The sequence below is a fragment of the Urocitellus parryii genome, chromosome 9 (assembly GCF_045843805.1).
Source record: "Urocitellus parryii isolate mUroPar1 chromosome 9, mUroPar1.hap1, whole genome shotgun sequence".
Lineage (NCBI taxonomy): Eukaryota > Metazoa > Chordata > Mammalia > Rodentia > Sciuridae > Urocitellus > Urocitellus parryii.
In genome coordinates, this window is record NC_135539.1 from 119629288 (window position 1) to 119647628 (window position 18341).

Here is an 18341-nt window from a genome sequence, read left to right on the forward strand (position 1 = left end):
AAAGATTGTTGGGTCCAGATTAAGAGCTTTGGTTTATGTTCTTTGGTGGTGACCTATAGGAACTAAGTGATAACCATGAAGGGTATCAGATTTCCAGATATTCCATCTGTATTTTAGGAGGATAATTTTAGGGTAAGTGCTTTGGAAAGGAGAACAGGAGCTTGTTTGAGATATGGAGACTAAGTGAAAGTCCATTGCAAATGTTGAAAAGAACTGTTGAGAGTCTGAACTAAGAAATCAAAGATAAAGTGGAAAAGGGAATGAATTTGAGATTATTATTATTATTGTTTTGGAGGAATAGATACATGAGATCTACCCTCTTCATAAACTGTCCCCCTCTTCCCACCCCCTGGCAATTATCATTTGACTTTGTTTCTAGGAGTTTAACTGTTTTATATACTTCACATAAGTAGAATCTTTCTAACAAATATTTATTTCACTTAGCAAGTTGTCCTCAAGAGTCATTCACCTTTTTGCATATGGTAGGATTTCATCCTCCTCCTACTTTTTCTTCTTCTTGTTCTTTTTTTTTTCCTTTTTTGCTATGCTGGAGATTGAATCCAGGGCCTTACACATGCTAGGCATGTACTCTATCAGTGAGCTATACCTGTAGCCAGATTTCCTTCTTTTTAAGACTGAATACCATTTCACTGTATGTATATGTCATATATCCTTTATCCATTAATCTATCAGTGCAGATACATTATCTCAATTGTGAAAAATGCTGCAATGAACATAGGAGGTCATATATCCCTTTGAAATCCCTATATTGCTTATTTTGATAAATACCCAGAAGGGGAATTTCTGGATTATATGGTAGTTGCATAAGGAACTTTTTTCCATGCCTACTGTCCTACATTCTCTACCTACCAACAGTGTATAGGGGTTCTATATTCTCTATATTCTTTCAAACACTTCTCTTTTGGTTCTTTTTATGTTGTTTTTTTTGATAGTGGGCATCCTATTAGGAGTGAGTATCCCATTGTGGTTTCAATTTGTATTTTCCTCACAATTCGTGATGTTGAGCATCTTTTTTCATGTACATGTTAGACATTTGAGTGTCTTATTTGGAGACATGTCTGATAAATCCTTTGCCCATTTTTTAATCAGGTTTTTCCATCATCTTGCTGTTGGGTTATAGGAGTCCCTTATATATTTTGGATATTAACTCCTTAACATATGTATGGTTTACAAATATTTTCTCCCATTCTGTATGGTTTGTCTTTTCACTGTTGGTCATTTTTTTTTTTGGTGCTTAGAAACTTTGGAATTTGATGTAGTCCATTTTTCTGTGTTTGCCTTCTAGCCTCTGTATTTATCCATGTACATCTATATCACATATATTGGTGGTACATTCAGGAGATCATTGCCAAGCCCAACAACATGAATCTTTCCCCCTATGTTTTCTTCTAGGAGTTTTAAACTTTCCAGTCCTTTTAAGTCTTCAATTTTGAGTCAATGTTTTTGTATAGTGTAAGATAAAAGTCCAGTTTTATTCTTTGCCATATGAAAATACAGTTTTCCAAATACCATTTGTTAAAGGGACTTGTGTTTTCTACATTAGCTATTCTTGAAAACTTTGTTAAAATCATTTGACCATACATACATGGGATTATTTCTGGGCTTTATTCTGTTCCATTCATCTGTGTGTTTATGCCACTATCATACTGTTTTAATTACTATAGCTTTGTGATAGTTTTTGAAATCATGATATGTGATGTCTCCAGCTCTGTTCTTTGTCAAGATTCGTTTGCATATTTGAGTCCTTTTAGTTCCACATCAATTATAGGATCTTTTTTTTGTCCTATAAAAAATGTCACTGAAAGTTTAGGGATTTCATTGAATCTGTAGATCACTTTATGTTGTATGGATATTTTAACAATGTTAAGTCTTCCCATCCATAAACTCAAGATGCCCTTCCATTTATTTTTATGTTTTAAAATTTCTTTCATCAGTATTTTATAGGTTTTAATGTATAAACCTTTTACTTCCTAGGTTAAATTTATTCATAAGTATTTTCTTCTTTTGTTGCTATTTGTAAATGGGATTATTTTTACAATATCTGTTTCAGATAGTTTCTTGTTAGTATATAGAAACACAACTAATTTTTGTACATTGATTTTTGCATCCAGTAACTTTTGCTACATTAGTTTGTTCTGTTACTTTTTGATGGTCTCTTTTGGGCTATTTACATATAAGATATGTCATCTGTGCAGAAATAAATTTCCTTCTTTTCAATTTAAATGCCTTTTATTTTCCTTGACTAGTTGCTCTGACTGGGACTTCTGCTATTATAGTGAATGGCAGTGGCAAAAGTTAGCATTATTGCTTTGTTTCTGATCTTAGAGGAAAAGCTTTTAGTTTTCTACCTGTAAGTATGATGTTAACTGTGAATTTTTCATATATAGCCTTCATTATTTTGAGGTAATTTCCTTTTATTCTTACTGTTTGAGATTTAAAAAAATCTTAAAAATGGTATTGAATTTTGTCATGCTTTTTCTGCATCTTTTGGAAGTTCTATATGAAAGTGAGTAAAAGAGGGCTGAAGTTTCTAGTTTTAAAACTTAAATGATGATGCTGTTAATTAAAGACAAAGAAGTTTTGAGGAGAACGATTAGATAAGTCTTTGAAACAGTGTGTTTCACTTCTTTCTATATTCTTAAAATATTAATAGTTGCAAATGTAAAAAAAATGTGCACCCCTGGGAAGACATGGGGCATTGATAATATTAAGAAAAACCTTTTCTAATGCTTTCCCAGTACTTTACACTTGTTAATTCATGTAATTTTCACTTAAGTCTACAAAATAGATATTAGAAATTATATCCTTTTATAAATAAGGAAACTGAGACACAGAGAGGTCAATCACTTGCTCAAGGCTCCAGAGTTAATTAAATTGCAGAACATTGCTTTCAACCAAGGCAATCTGAACTCAGCATTTATACACTTAACTGTTATGCTATTCTGCCTCTGAAATATAAAGGCATGTATTTCCTAGCATGCTTAAAGTTTCATTGTGTTGAAACTTTTCTTTACTATGTGAATTAACTTATCTAATCTTCAGCATGCCCTTGTTATTTCATAGATAAGGAACAATTATGTGCATGATTTTATATAGCTGTGAAGTAGCTATTCTGGACTCTAAACCTAGCATTCAGTCCAGCAAGCCCAAGTTTTTATCCATTGTATGACAGTGAGAGTAGATTCCTCACTGAGACCCTGGAAAACACCAATAGGGAGGCTTATGGAGAAGGAGTTGTGTGGTAGTATGAAAAGAAGTGACCAAGATGGACGGAGAGGTAGAAAAAGAGAATGTGGACATCTGGGGAAGATACTTTTGAGCTGGATGAGGTTAGTCAGAAGCATTGGTTTTCTCAGATCGAGGGGTGGAACACTTTCATCTGTGAATCCCAAGTGTTTTATATATAGTAGATACCCATATTAAATGATGTTCATTAAATGGATGCTCAATATTACAAAATTAAAATATGATAGAGGATGGAGAATAGACTAGTTCATGTAGATATCCAAGATCACTGGCAGCAGTAGCTTGAAAAGACTAAAAAACAAAAGGGGGTTAGAAATTTGTTGAGTGTCTTGAAAGTATGCTTTCAGGACATTTACAATGTAATGAGCTATTTTACTTTGTAGCTCATGAAAGGTCAAATCAAACTTTATATAATCTGTCTTAATCTGCTTTTGTAAGTAAGGTGCTCTTGTTTTTATATTACTCCTTATTTTCCCTATATCCCAAATAAAATAGTATTTTGTAAAGAATAAATAAAAGATTTGAGATAATTTATTCAGGAGAAATATAATAATTAATGTAACTGTGAAAGCATATAAAGTAAAATGTTTAGAAATGTTTTAGGACTTCTCTCATACATTGAGTAATATCTTTTAAAAGAGACACAGGAAACTGTGCTTTCTCTTTAAGGTCACTTGTGCCAAAGTGGCCTAGATTAGGGCTGAGCAAAGCTCCTTGCTGTTTGGTAAGGGCTGTTTGATGGCTTTCTGTACGTAAAAAGAAGCAGTGTTCATTTTTCAGTTTCTCATAGAAAGGGTCCTCCATTATAAAAACGATGAACAAAATTGGCACCTTCACTTAGAGTCTCAGCAAGAGGCCAAAGATTACATCAGCAGGGAGTGTGAACTAAATTTTTATTTCAAGAGGTGGGTCTTCTGTAATGGGTGCGGCAGAATAAGTTTGCAACATGATAGCTCACAGTATTTCTATTTAGAAATACTTACTTAAACCACTTATAACTTCAAATTAAAAATTATGGGCATGTGCATATTTTATAAGAAAAATCTTGCATAATTTAATATCGCCTAAAAATACAGAAGAGAAATTGAAGCTCCTGGATTATTGAGTTTTTTAGTTCAGCTTTTTGGCTAAATAAAACCTGAGTCAGTCTTTATTTTAATTACTAAGTACTTAGTTCCTGCTTTAAATTGGAGGACTTAAAAAGTCCAATAAAATTTATTGAATAAAGTTGCTAAAAGTATAATAACTGACCCCAGTGTGTTTGCCATCTGAGCTAAAGTTTTCTATTTGGCCACAAAATGTAGATAGCTTTGATCCATGTACAGATTCTCAGAACCTAAGCTAATGAAATACCGTCTCAATTCGTTGTCCATTTTTATGGACCTCATTTAATCTTATCCTGCCTGTGTTACTCTAGTATTTTTTACTTGATCTTATATATAACTTTTTTTCTAAATGCAACACAGATTTTAAATAAAATACTTCAAATTCATTTATCATTTTGTTCAACTGAGAATCATTTTAAGTTCTTATTTACAAGTCTCTTACTTGAAAGAAGTTAGGTATCTTTTTTGACACAAATCTTATAGCTTCAGTAGTAACAAACAAGCATAGATATGAGCAGTATCTTTTCTTTTTCCCCCCAGAGCTTACTTTTAAGGGAACAGAACAGTCTAGGGCAAGTAAAACTCATATTTGTGATTACATATTGCCCCACCTCTTGACTTTTACCATTTGTTGATTCTCTGCCATTTTATTTTCCATAAATATAACTGGTTGAAGTTTGATTCTGAAATATTAATTGAAGTATCTTAACTTTTCATATATATGAATAATACCTATCATAGAGATGAAGTAGGCATCAGATATATTGATCTGCTAATTATAGATTACAACCTGGTTGGGGAAAAAAGAGCAAAGCAAAATGCATAGGGTGGGGCATAATGGCTTTCAGCTTCATGTTGTGGGTCTACCATATTTCATTACATTATTATCACAGATTTTATGCCAGTTTATCCCAATTTTTACAAAAAATTGGAAGCTTTTTAAAAAATTGTTCCAGTATTACATAAAAATCATTTATTACTAAATTGTCTTTGATGCAAGATTAGGATGCATGGAATAATTATGAATATATATTAATACCATTGTGATGATTATGCTGTGAAATATGGAAATGCTGACTTTACCATTTGCTAGATGTATGACTTTTCTCAAGTTTTAGCCTCTCTGTTCCTCAATTTAGTATTTTTCACATTTAAAAGAGAATGAAACACAGAGTGTTGTAAGGATTAAACTAGTTAATATATGTTAAGTGCTTAGGTCAGAACTTGGCACATAGTAAACAATTATTTTATTGTATTTTATCTAATAAGAGGATAGAAAAGAAAGCTTGAAGACTGTTTTAAATTACATTTCTTTAAAATGTCTGTCAGGAAATTGATTATGATGGTACTAAATAGTGTCATTTCATGAGCTCAATTTTATTTTTTCTCAGCCTGAGTGGTGTGTCAGCGCTGGTTAGGCTTTAAGGAAACTCCAAGTAGAACAAGCACTTGAAGATTTTGGAGATACATTTGTTCCAATTGATTATGCCAGTTATAATAACTAGAACTTTCTGGCTAACTACTAATTTCATCCATCTGGCTGCTGGCTCATCAATCACATATTGTGACTACTATACCAGAAGTGGATGGACCCCCCAACCTGTGCACTTTCTTCTCCCTTCCTTCCTGCTGTAGCTCTGCCAACTTCTGACTTTTCATTTCGTTGCTTACATGTGATCTCTTTCCTTGGAACTTCTGACTATGCTTCACCAGGAACTTCCCTCCCAAATTTGGTTTGTTTAACTTCTTCTGGACTCCCTGGTGTTTTTCTCTTTTTCTCCCTGTTGCTCTTACTACCCTGCGCATTGCTTAGCTATGGTTGCTATTCATACATTGTATATTTATAAAATCAACATAAAACATTACTTATATAAATAGGTTCACATTGAGTTTGTGAATGTATGAATTAGTACTGATTAGATTTTATACTTAATAGTCTTTATAGAACAATTGACTTTTTGTAATTTTGTAATTATAATTTATTTGCTGTAGACAAGGCCTTTGAATAACTGAATGGACAGTCAATTATGTTTTTCCAAACACTCAAAATAAATAATAATTCTCATATCTGTGGATGATTTTTCAGGCTCCTATGCCCTTTATGGCTCAGAGATATAATAAATGTGTCATTGCTCCTAGAATATGAGCCCTTTAAAGATACTTTTTCACACCTTGATTCATAGACACCCTGATTTAATCTCAGCAACAAAGGTCTTATTATTTCTTAAAACACCTCAGAAAAATAAGATTCCTGCATGATTTATCATAAGAGCCACTATTGAAGCAGTTTAGGGATGGTTCTCCATAAGGTTCCAGGCAGAACCTGAACAAAAAATGGTGGGGGGATAATTGTAAATTACTCTTCTGAAATATGTATCTCTGTGCCATCTGTTGCACAAAAATCAGTTTTCTAATATAAGTGTTGGGAAATGAAGGGAGAATATTTGCATGAATATGAAGAAGGAAAGAATATGAAGAGGGAAAAAATGTGAAGGGTCCAGATATGAAAAGTAGAGAAATAATATGATCATTAAGACTGAGGAAAAATTAAAAATATGTTAACAAGAACAAAAAGAAATTACCTCACAATTCAAGAAAATAGAAAACATGATTATGGAATAGAGGAAGGTGGTAGAAAGAGGATGTTTTCAAAGTGGACCTTCAGGAATATCTTTTGCCAAGACAGTTAAGGGAAAGTCCTAATTTGAGATTGTAGAAGAGAGTGAAAAATACTTCCATTACTTAAATTGGTCAGTGCTTTATATAAGTTTGGTATTTGATTTTTGTTAAGTGGATTGAGGAATAAGTACATGAATGAAAAAGGAATTTTATTAATCTCCCCTTAAATGAAAAATATCTGCTGACATAGCTTTTTGAAGAAATGTTTAATTTGAAGAAAGCAGCTGATTCAAAGGAAGTAAGCTTCCTGAACATATCGAAATCATCAGATATGCCCATTGTATGACAGTGTTTGCATCTATTGTGTTGGTTAAAAAGAAGTGGTTGGATATTCCCAAGTATATGTCCATATGTGCATTTATGTCTACCATATACACCTATATAAAATATATGAAAAATCTTAAAGGGAGGTAGATGAATTATTCAATAAACACTTTATTATTTTGTAATCTCACTATGTTAAAGTTTTGGCAACAGAACACAGGACCTTTAATGTTATAATTAACTCAGTAAATACTTATTAATATAAATATCTTTCTTCATTTGATTTAGTAACATGTAGCTAATAAAGATAACAGTTGTTTGGAGAATTTTATTTTTGTTATTGGTTCATCATAGTTATAATATTACATTAGGATATATTTTGACATAATTTTAAATGCATGGAGTATAGTTTGCTCCAATTAAGTTCCCAGTACTTACCCTTATTCTCTCCCACCTCCCTCCCCCTGTTCCCTTTCCTGTATTGTACTGATTGGTTTATTTATACTTTTTAAAATAATTAGTGTCTTGTTGGGTATACATAATGGTAAGATTTACTGTAGTTTATTCATATATATAGTCAGATTCATCCCATTGTTTTCCCCTTATCTTGTCTATCTCAATCCCCTTTTTATTCTCCCCTGATCTTTTTTTGGTATTGAGTTCATCAATGCAAATAATCCCCCCCCCCCCAATTTCTTTTTTCTCTCTCTTCTATACCTTAATTTTAGATTAGTTTCCTCATATCAGAGAAACCATTTGAACCTTAACTTACTCAATCTGACTTATTTCATCACTTAGCATTATAGTGTCCATAATGAAATGACATAATTTAATTCTTTTTTATGGCTGAGTAATATTTCATCGTGTATACATATATATACCAAAATTTCATTATTCATTCATCTGTTGAAGGACTCTTAGGTTGGCATTTGTCAAAGTAAAAAGCAGTCATTTATGTTTAAAACACTAGAGAAAGAAGGCAGAGAAGGAACTTACTCAACATTGTAAAAGCTATATATGACAAACCCAAGGCCAATATCAGACTAAACAGAGGAAAACAAAGATTATTTCCTCTAAAAGCAGGAACAAGACAAGGATGCCCACTTTCACCACTCCTATTCAATATAGTCCTTTAAAATCAAGCAATCAGGCAAAAGAAGGAAATTAAAGGAACACAAATAGGAAAAGAAGAGGTCAAATTATCCCTGTTTGCTGATGACATGATCCTATATTTAGAAGACCTAAATTCTACCAGAAGACTTCTAGAGCTGATAAACAAATTTAGTAATGGAGCATGATACAAAATCAGTACACACAAATCAATTGCTTTTCTACACTCCAGTACTGAAATCTGCTGAAAAAGAAATTGTGAAAACTATCCCATTCACAGTAACCTAAAAAAAAAAAAGCCTAGGAATTAATTTTTTTTTTTACCTGTCCAAGATTTTATTAGTGGGACCATAGTGGCCAGTCGCAGAAGATAAGGGGGTCGAGAGAGAGAGAGAGAGAGAGAGAGAGAGAGAGAGAGAGAGAGAGAGAAAGAGAAAAGAGAGGAATTAATTTGACAAAGGACATGAAGGACCTCTACAATGAAAAGTGTAGAACCACTGGAAAAAAAAAAAAAAGAAATTGAAGAAGACCTTAGAAGTTGGAAAGACCTTCCATGTTCTTGTATAGGCAGAATTAATATCATCAAAATGGCTTTGGTGCATTTTAGATGCTAGGCATTGTCCTAATCATTTTACATGGATTTACTTGGACCTCACATAAATCCTTAAATAAATCCACATTTAATCCTATGATGTAGGTACTAATTTTTGTCCATTTCTTAAATGAGGTAACTGAAGTACCCAGCCTGTAGATTGCATAGCCAGCGTTTAGGTGTTAGCTGTTTGACTCCAAAACAGTGTCCACTGAATCACTCTAACAAGTCACCTTGGGGAGCTCAGTTGGTAGAGTGCTTGCCTTGCACATACAAGGCCCTGAGTTCAATCCCCAGCACCATAAAAAAAACAAACAAAAAAACAAAAGAAGATAAGTCACCTTGTATATATACTGGTGTGCATGCCTGTCTTATCTCATAATCTAATCTTGAGTTTTCCCACTTCTGAAAATCATGAATCATCGTATTTTTTTTACCCATCACAGCATTGATTTGTGGGTGGATATCCTGATAGCTGATAAATTGACTGATATAAAACTCATTTGTTTAGAAAACTTGAAGCATCTTCAAACTTATGTTACTCCAACTTGTCTTGACCTAAATAATTGGTTGATACTCACTTTAAAATACCCTAGTATCTACAAATGCATTTAAATATTATGGGAAGTATCTATTTTTTTAAAACTTATTTCACTCAATCTAAAGATGTTACTAGTTACAATAGGAATGAATGAAGCAAAGAGTAGTTACATTAGTCTGAGAGGGTGTGAAGTTCCATTGTCATTATGGAAAAAGAAAGGATGCCTTCCTAAATGGCTTTTTCATAGAGTTGGATAATGCTGTTCAAATCCTTGCTTAAAAGTGAGGGATAAAAATTTAACTCATTAAGTCTCAAGTTATCAATTCTGTATAGGAAAAATGGTTTGTAATGGGTTAAAGGCAGTTTGTAGTGGGATTTATTACAAGAAAACTCTGAAATCCATTTGTTTTACGTACCCTTTCATGCTTTTAAAATGTTTCTTTTTATTAAATTAGCAAAAGTAAACATTTTTTTTGTGTGTGTGTGTATGTGTGTGTATAGGTACATTTTGTATTGTCACTGTGCACTGCCTTTTGGGTGGGGGAACTGGGGATAGAACCCAGGGGTGCTTTACTTCTTAATTACATCTCCAGCCCTTTTAATTTTTTTATTTTGAGACATGGTCTCTCTAAGTTACTGAGAATCTTGCTAAATTGCTGGCCTCCAACTTGTGATGCTCCTGTCTCATCCTTAGCCTATCACTGGAATTACAGGTGTGTACCACCACACCCAGTCTCCTGCATTGGATCTGGGCTATTTCATTAGCATTAGATCAAACTGAAGTGATAGGAGACTGAGTAGATCTTATCACCTAAGACTGATACATATAGAATTAAAATTTTTGAAATTTGTATTTCTTAGCAGTTTTAAAAATAATTGTATTTGCTTCAAGGCAGTTATTTTTTGTTTTGTTTTGTTTTGTTTTTGTGGTGCTAGGGATTGAACCCAGGGCCTTATACTTGCAAGGCAAGCACTCTACCAACTGAGCTACATCCTCAGCCCAATGGCAGTTATTTTAATTTATTAATAATAAAATTCATCAAAAAGTTTTTTTTTTTAATATTTATTTTTTAGTTCTCGGCGGACACAACATCTTTTGTTGGTATGTGGTGCTGAGGATCGAACCTGGGCCGCACGCATGCCAGGCGAGCGCGCTACCGCTTGAGCCACCTCCCCAGCCCATCAAAAAGTTTTGATAAATGCATTTCTAATTTAATCACTCTGTTAGGAGGCTGAGGGTATATGTAGCTCAGTGGTAGAGCACTTGCTCATTATATACAGGGTGCTGGGTTTGATCCCTAACACTACAAAGAAAAAGAAAAAAAAGTAAATAATCACCTTTTTATTAAAACTGAGTGTGTATGTTTTCCTGGAAAATTTAAATATCTGGTAGTGTCCCTGATAGTTCCCTATTATGCCCTGAAACATTTCAGTGTACAGTTTGGGAATTTCAGTTCTGCATTATGCAACCTGCTCATGGATGTGTCGCTCAGTAAATGTTTCCTTTAAGAAGAAAAAAAAAACAACCTTATTACTCTCTTATATAAAACACATATAGATTGAAGGAATACATGGTGTTGATTCTCATTTATATGGAAAGATAGTACTTAAAATTAAGCAGTCATCTTTTTAGAAATCTATGGCCTTTGTGAAAAATGTAATTAATATGACAAGTGAACCTTTTGTTTTTGCAAAATTATTCTGAAAGTGTTATTCATGTAAATAAAATCATGGATATTTGAAAACTGTCCTTTTATAACATTGTGATATATTTTTCTTGAGAACGTTAGTGAAAATTTTATTATTTGATTGATTTTCAGGATTCTTTGGAAAAAAATGTTGCTTCACCCAAACTTCTTTATAATTACATGTGTCATAGTTGTTAGAATGTGAGGGGTCTGAATTCTGACTTTTTCTCTAACCAGTCTAAGGCAAAACTGATCATAGGTAGCTAGTGCTCTTGTCAGTGATTAGTTTAGGGTGATTGGTAACCCTGTGGCTAATTAGATACAGTGGGAAAGTCAGGGGTGGGGAAAGGTTTCCTTACTGATATTAAACACTGCATACTGCTATATTGCTGTTGTGTCTTAGTGTGATGTTCTGAACTTTGCTAGCTTGTTCAGTGATCATGAGTAGAGAGGTAGTTGAGGACAAAGCTAGGAGACTCAGCACAGCGTAGCAGAAGGAGTCCTTGAGGACGATGTTGAATTAAACAGTCCTTGAACAAGTCTGCCTTGTCTCTCTGTTTATATATGTGTTAAATACTCTTAGCCGATAAAGTTATTTCTATTCCTTAACTGTAGATGCTATTCAAACTGAAGCAAAAAACTCAGGACCCTTGGGGGATTGCAGTATAAGTAATCAAATGTGTTTTGAAAAACATAAGTGATTCTGTTCTCATCTTCCTTCTAATCCTCCCCCCCCCATTGAGAACTTTTGGAATAAGTTATGAAACTGAATTAAAGGATTTGGTGAATGATCGTTTATATAGAGAGGCCAAGGAAAAAAGAGGTGTCTAGGTGACTACCATGTTTTAGGCTTAGGTAACTGGGTAGATGGTGCTGTCATTCTAGATAAAAAGCACTATATAACTCAAAGAACAACTTGTTTTGTACATAATGTGAGGTATCTGGGACTATCTGGAAAGTGATACCAGAAAGTTGGTAGGCATATAGTCCTGGAGTTCAAAGATATGTCCAAAGTATAAGATGAAGAGTAGTTGTAGTTTTGAAACCCTAGGTATAGATAAGGTGCAGAATACTCCTTAATGAGTAGGGAAGAGAAAAATATGGAACTTCAGAGAACACTAGTATTTCAAAATAGAGTAGGAGTCGAAGTGGCTGAGGAGGAAGAAAAAATGATTACTGATATCCACAATGAAAAATCTCATTTCGTGTTAGTTTTTCTTTTTTTTTCCCCCAGAGAAATTCTGATACCTTTGTAGTTATGGAACTTACTGTTTTTTTTAAAAGGCGAATTCTTTCTGAAATGCTTGTTTTTACTTGATCAATTTGTAATGTTAAATGGTAACCTCATAGGATAAAAAGCTAGCACTATCAGTTAATTCTCTTCTCTTTTATAAGATTGATATAGGACCAAGAAATATATAAATTTTCATTAGTCCTTGTCTACAGTCATTAATATGATAATAGATGTCTTGTTTTTAAGATTTAAACAGACATTTATTATTGCTGCTTGTATTTTACTATGCATATTTTTGTATTCTGTTCTATTCCTTTTGTTATTTCTGTTTTTATCATTTGATATGTGTTAGCTGATATGTTCTTTTATATAAGAATAATATATTCAGGAGAGTTAGGAGTTCTGGAATTTCTAAATAAGGAAATTGGCTAAGGAAATTTAAAAAAAAATGAAAGCCTGTAGAAACAGGAAACTGATAACTTCTAGAAAGCATTGCCTTAAACCTTTCATGTAATCTGTGAATGCAAATCTAGAATTGTGTGTGCATGCATATGTGTCATATTAAAAACTGTGTGGTGGAAGTATCAGCCATTTATGAGCATTTTCCCCAATAAATGTAGAAATAAAATTTTCAATTAGCGCTATTGCTAAAAGCGTTGAAAAAACTGTTTGAATATTTATTCCTCCCTCCAACTCTCTTTCTTTTCTTTTACAACTTCAGTTTGAATAGCACCTGTAATTAAGGAAGAAAACCGAGCCCTGGGAGCTAGGTAGGACTTCCAGCTATTGATCTGTGTAAACCCTGCTTATACTGTCAGGGGAGAAACAGTCAACTGCTGAGCTGCTTTGTCACTGACATAAGCTGAGAGAGGATTTTTTTGTCTATACTGTTTATACACTAGTCTATAGACCTGCTGGCTGGTTGAATTTTAAAGAGTGCGGAGGTTTAAAGACTTGTCCCCTGAGGGATGCTTCTGCCAGTTGGGAAGCGAGCTGAGGCTGTTTTGCAGAAGTGTGTGCATGTGTGTTGCTTTTGGAAAAAAGGAGGGGGGTGGTGTGAAAGACTGAGCAACTAACTGAGAAGCTTCCTTCTTAATTTGAGTCTTAACATTGATGTGACATATATGACTAATTTGGATATATTTATAGGTGGACACTGGATTTAGACTATTATAGAAATTGCATATGCACTTTTGTAGGAGGATATCTGAATAATGTTCATGTCTGTAATAAATTGAATGGCTTCACTTGATGCAGCACAAGTTAAAGATTAAGCAACAGTCAAGTAAAAATAAACTATTCTTATTTGTGTTGAACTATTTTTTAGTAATTTACTTCCAGTTTGGTGACTCCTGTAATTAAGTTTAACAATATATTATCAGTAGTAAAATAGCTTTCTCCAGATATGGGGCCTGAGCTCTTGCATTTAAAGGTCCATGCTCATAAGGAAGCCTGGGTACAATGCCCCTAAGGGTAGAAGTGTGCTGTTTTTTTACACCAGGCTTTTCTTTTTTGCTTCCGTGAGTTAAGGCTCTTGGAGCTTTCTTAGATCTTGATATAGGAATTCTACAATGTTTTATTATTGTTATTCTATTGCAGTGTACACTTTGAGAGAATTCAAGACATTCTACTCAGCACTATATTTATATATTGGGTTTAAAAATTTGATATTGATGATTTCACAGGGTATTAGTTTTATTGCTGAAGAGGTGGTTGTTAAAGTATTTTTATTGGGAATGATGAAGATATTTACTTTTCTCCCCCTTTTTAATAGGAAATAGCCTCATACATCTTTGCTTTGTTTTCTAAAATCACCAGGGCTTTGAACTTGTATGATATTGTCTTCAATTCTGAAGTTTAGCTTTTGAGTCAGTTAATTTGAAGTAAATTTTCAGATCTAGTGAGATTTATTCTTTCTTTCTTTCTTTCTTTCTTTCTTTCTTTCTTTCTTTCTTTCTTTCTTTCTTTCTTTCTTTCTTCCTGACAATGTTTTGCATTCTGTTAATAATTGTTAAAACTTGTGATTTCTGAAATTTTAAAAAATTATTTTTAGTACAAAATCATTGAAGGTTTCAAAATCAGATTATTTCTATGCTACATAAAACATTGATTTTAATATGAAGCAATTTTTAAATGAAAGTACCCAGAATATATGTTATAGTTTAATATAAAGGTTTGCTTATAGATATACATTCATTATTTAAGATAAAACTTAGTTCCAAGTGTTATGATTTTTTTCTATAGAAAATTTTTTCATTGTTAAACCATTTGAGTATGGGACATGTAGAATTGTAACACCTCTCAGTGATTCATTCCGCTGCCAACTTCATTCCCTTTTCTCTGCCTGCATTTTAATTGAAACAACATTTATATTTTTGAGCCAGGATCTGTCAGAAGTCCCTATGGCTAGTCTGTGGTACAAGTAGCAGCAGACGTAGCTTACCCATATGGTGTGGTGCTTCCTGTAAAATCCATATGGCCTTGTTGAAGGGAATCCCAGCGGGATGTGAAGGGTGTTAATACCCTTCAGGCCAGGCCTTTCCCTCCTGGGGCTTCCGTGGCATTGTCAGTGCAATCTGCCAAAGCACAAACTTAATTCCTTTTTAATAATCAATTATTTTAGTCTAGGAACCTGTGCTATTTTTCTTCAGGGGGAAAAAAACCCAGCAAACTTTTTTTCCCCCTAGAAAATGTCTCAGCATTTTAACTGCACCTTTAAAAAACATTCTAAAGCTTCTTGTTTCTTCTTTTAATTTGCATTTGTAGGAAGTACTACAGAGCGTGCCAAAGTTCTGTTTTCCCTTTGACGTTGAAAGGTACGGTATGAGCCACTATTTAAAATAATTTTAGCTCATCTTAGTGCATATTTTAAAATGATTTCATGTGCTTTTTTTGATAAAATGAAACATGTTTTCATTGTTTCTAGAGAAATAGTGGAGACTAGAAATTCAAAGTTAAATAATATTGGAACAAAGAAGCTTGATTATTATATCTTTTACTTTCTCCATTGTGGTGTGAGTTAGGAGAAATCTTAAAGCAGTATTGCCAATAGGTTGTATTTCTTCCATTTATTCTTCAGGTATACATTGTAAGCACTAGCAGAATAAAAGAAATGTCCTTGATCAGAGCCTTTGAATTGTGTCTTTTCAAATTAGGTGTATATGTTCTCGTTTCTATCTCACTTCATCCTAATTGAAAAGACCATCTGTATGATGTTGTAATACTCATGCCTAGTTGTCTTCCAAGTGTAGCTTCATAGAAACAGTACAGTATTATGGAAGACTCCAAAAACTTTTCTAGCAGTTTTTGAAATCTTTTGTTTGTATTTTACTGAACAAATATTGAATGAACTACTTGTATGTAGTGGGAATTTAATAGAGTTATATTCCTTTGAGCATGATAACAGATCATTTATTGTTTTTTATGTGCCTTTCACACCCTATTATCAGTTTTCTTAAGTGTGTGATGTGAAAAGTTTTAAGAAAAATTTATTTAAGGAAAATATTTTCCTAAGGATGAGTGAGACTATATTAAAGATAAAGCCCTTCTGATGATGGGATAATTGATAATAATAAGTATTACTGATGAATGCTACTCCTTGTTTTACCTCACACCTGGGGACTCAGTTGTCCTCCCTCACTTCCCCAAAGTTAAAATTTTCAAATCAATAGGAAGAATGAAAAAAAAGGAAGAAAAGTTGTGAAAGGATATCATAAACTTTGAGCACTAGAGGACACACTAGTCAGCGGAAGTTTTATTTGAAGAATATAAGTTTAAAAAAATTGCCCACTTTAATGTATGTTTCTTAAATATCCAGCACTTGAAATTCAGTATTTTCTGACAAAATAGTTTATAGTATTGGTCCATTGGTAATAATTTATTTTCTTTTCTACAATCACTATGGCTGTTTTAGAACCAAAGTTAAGGAATAATGGATTTTTAAATTTTGGGACAGAGCATCAAATGTTCAATTAGTCATGTAATGTTAAGGTTATATCTAGTATCTGAAAGTATATTCATATATTTTAGTAGTAAGGATTTTATCTAATGGTTTATACTGTTACTTAAACCCCAGTGTAACACATATTATAGTGTTATGATAGTAATTAGCTAAAATTATTTACAGCTTAGCAGTATGCTCCTTTGGAGACGCCATATTCTTATTTTTTACCTGAAAATTTATTCTTTGGTACATCGATAGCTCTAAAACACTGTTTGTTGTGATAGTTTATTGGTTGAGAATGTTAACAAAAGAAACAATTTTTAAAGAATGGGCGGTGGTTGCCCTTAGATTTTGGAGCAGTGTGATTTGCTATATAAGCAATTAATATTGGATAAAGCAGACTGGGAAAATAGAGTTGAGCACAAGAACTCAGTCATCACATGTAGCTTCTTCTACAGTTTCAGCAACAGTTATTTCATAATTTACAAATATTTTCTGAGGACTTCTAGTCTTATGACAAGTTAGAATAAATTGTCTTATGATTTCCTGGTAAGGGATTAGCATATGCTCAATTTGTTCAGTCTATGAGGTATTACAATTTATCTTGATGTTTGACTCATGAGTGAGTTTACACATTTCATACTCATTCTAGTTTTAGAAGACAGTTCCAGCTTTAAGAACCAACTGAGGGGAGATATGAAAAATTGTGCTCTATATGTGTAATAAGAATTGTAACGCATTCTACTTTCATATATAAATTTAAAAAAAATAATAAAAAAACCCAACTGATGGGATAGATGAAACCAATGCCACATATAGATATATTCTTGCCTTTGTCTTTCTTTTGGAAAATAAAAATACTGGGCTTACTGTTTCATACTTTTACTATATTTTAGGGTATCCCAAAATCAAGTTGGACAGCACTTTACCTTTGTACTGACAGACATTGAAAGTAAACAAAGATTTGGGTTCTGCAGACTCACATCAGGAGGCAAAATTTGTTTATGCATCCTTAGGTAAGTAATTGTAGTAGAAAAATTGATTGCAGGTTAGACTAACTGTGTTATTCTTTATTTTGTTATGACAAAGCAAAAACAGTAAACCTCTTGTTTTTCTTAACTCTTTTTTTTCTAAATCTGAATAAGTGGAACAATAATTTTTCTTACTTCCTACATACAAAATCAGTTATGTGTAAAGATTTACCAGTACCATAGTCAAATTTTTCTTCAAAGACCTTTACTTTTTTAAACATAAGGTTTTGTGGTTTTATTTTTAAAAATTAAATATTAAGATATGAGTTCAAATAATATGTGAGTTTCACATATTAAAGAGGATACAAAAAATTCAAGTAAACTAATGTGTGCCCTTTTCTGTCATTGAACCACAACTTCAGAGTATTTGAGATGAATTGCTGTTTTAAAGCAAAGGTTGCAAAATTGTGATGGGGCAGAAGTTAAAGGTTTTTGTTCGGCCACTGGGTGTTTTAAAAATTTTAAAAGATGTTGTTAACCTTATAAATTTTAGGATGCTTTGTATAAAATTTATATTTCTAATTCCTTTTGAGAAATGGGAATATCTGCTAATTACAGTCCTTTATTCCCCAATGGCAGAAATAAGCTGAAACTACATGTCAGATTTTTAGTTCTGTAATTATCTTGCTAGTTTCCATAGTTCTCACCTGTTCTGTATCAATAACTTTCCTGATGGGCCTAGAGTTAGTAGGTAGACTGTATCTCTGGCCTGTGGACCTCAAATCTGAGTTGCTGGCTATTGAGGAGGAGGGGTTTTAAAGGCAAACATTCCTGCAGTGTGTCCTCATGAATCAGAAATAAATTTGCATGTAGCATTTAAATTTAGTAAAGCCATCGTTACTTCAGAATATTTACATAAAATATAAACTATGACTATTTGTTAAAT

At 32.9% G+C, this 18341-nt stretch overlaps 1 protein-coding gene across 3 annotated transcripts in view; it reads left to right on the forward strand.

Moving 5' to 3' along the window:
- Positions 1-18341, forward strand: part of Dennd1b (DENN domain containing 1B) — a 225911-nt gene that overhangs the window by 72462 nt on the left and 135108 nt on the right. For all 3 annotated transcript variants that reach the window (XM_026401485.2, XM_077802286.1, XM_077802287.1), the window contains exons 4-5: positions 15248-15297; positions 17321-17440. In XM_026401485.2, the coding sequence (XP_026257270.1) occupies positions 15248-15297; positions 17321-17440 (170 nt within the window). The remainder of the gene's footprint in view (positions 1-15247; positions 15298-17320; positions 17441-18341) is intronic.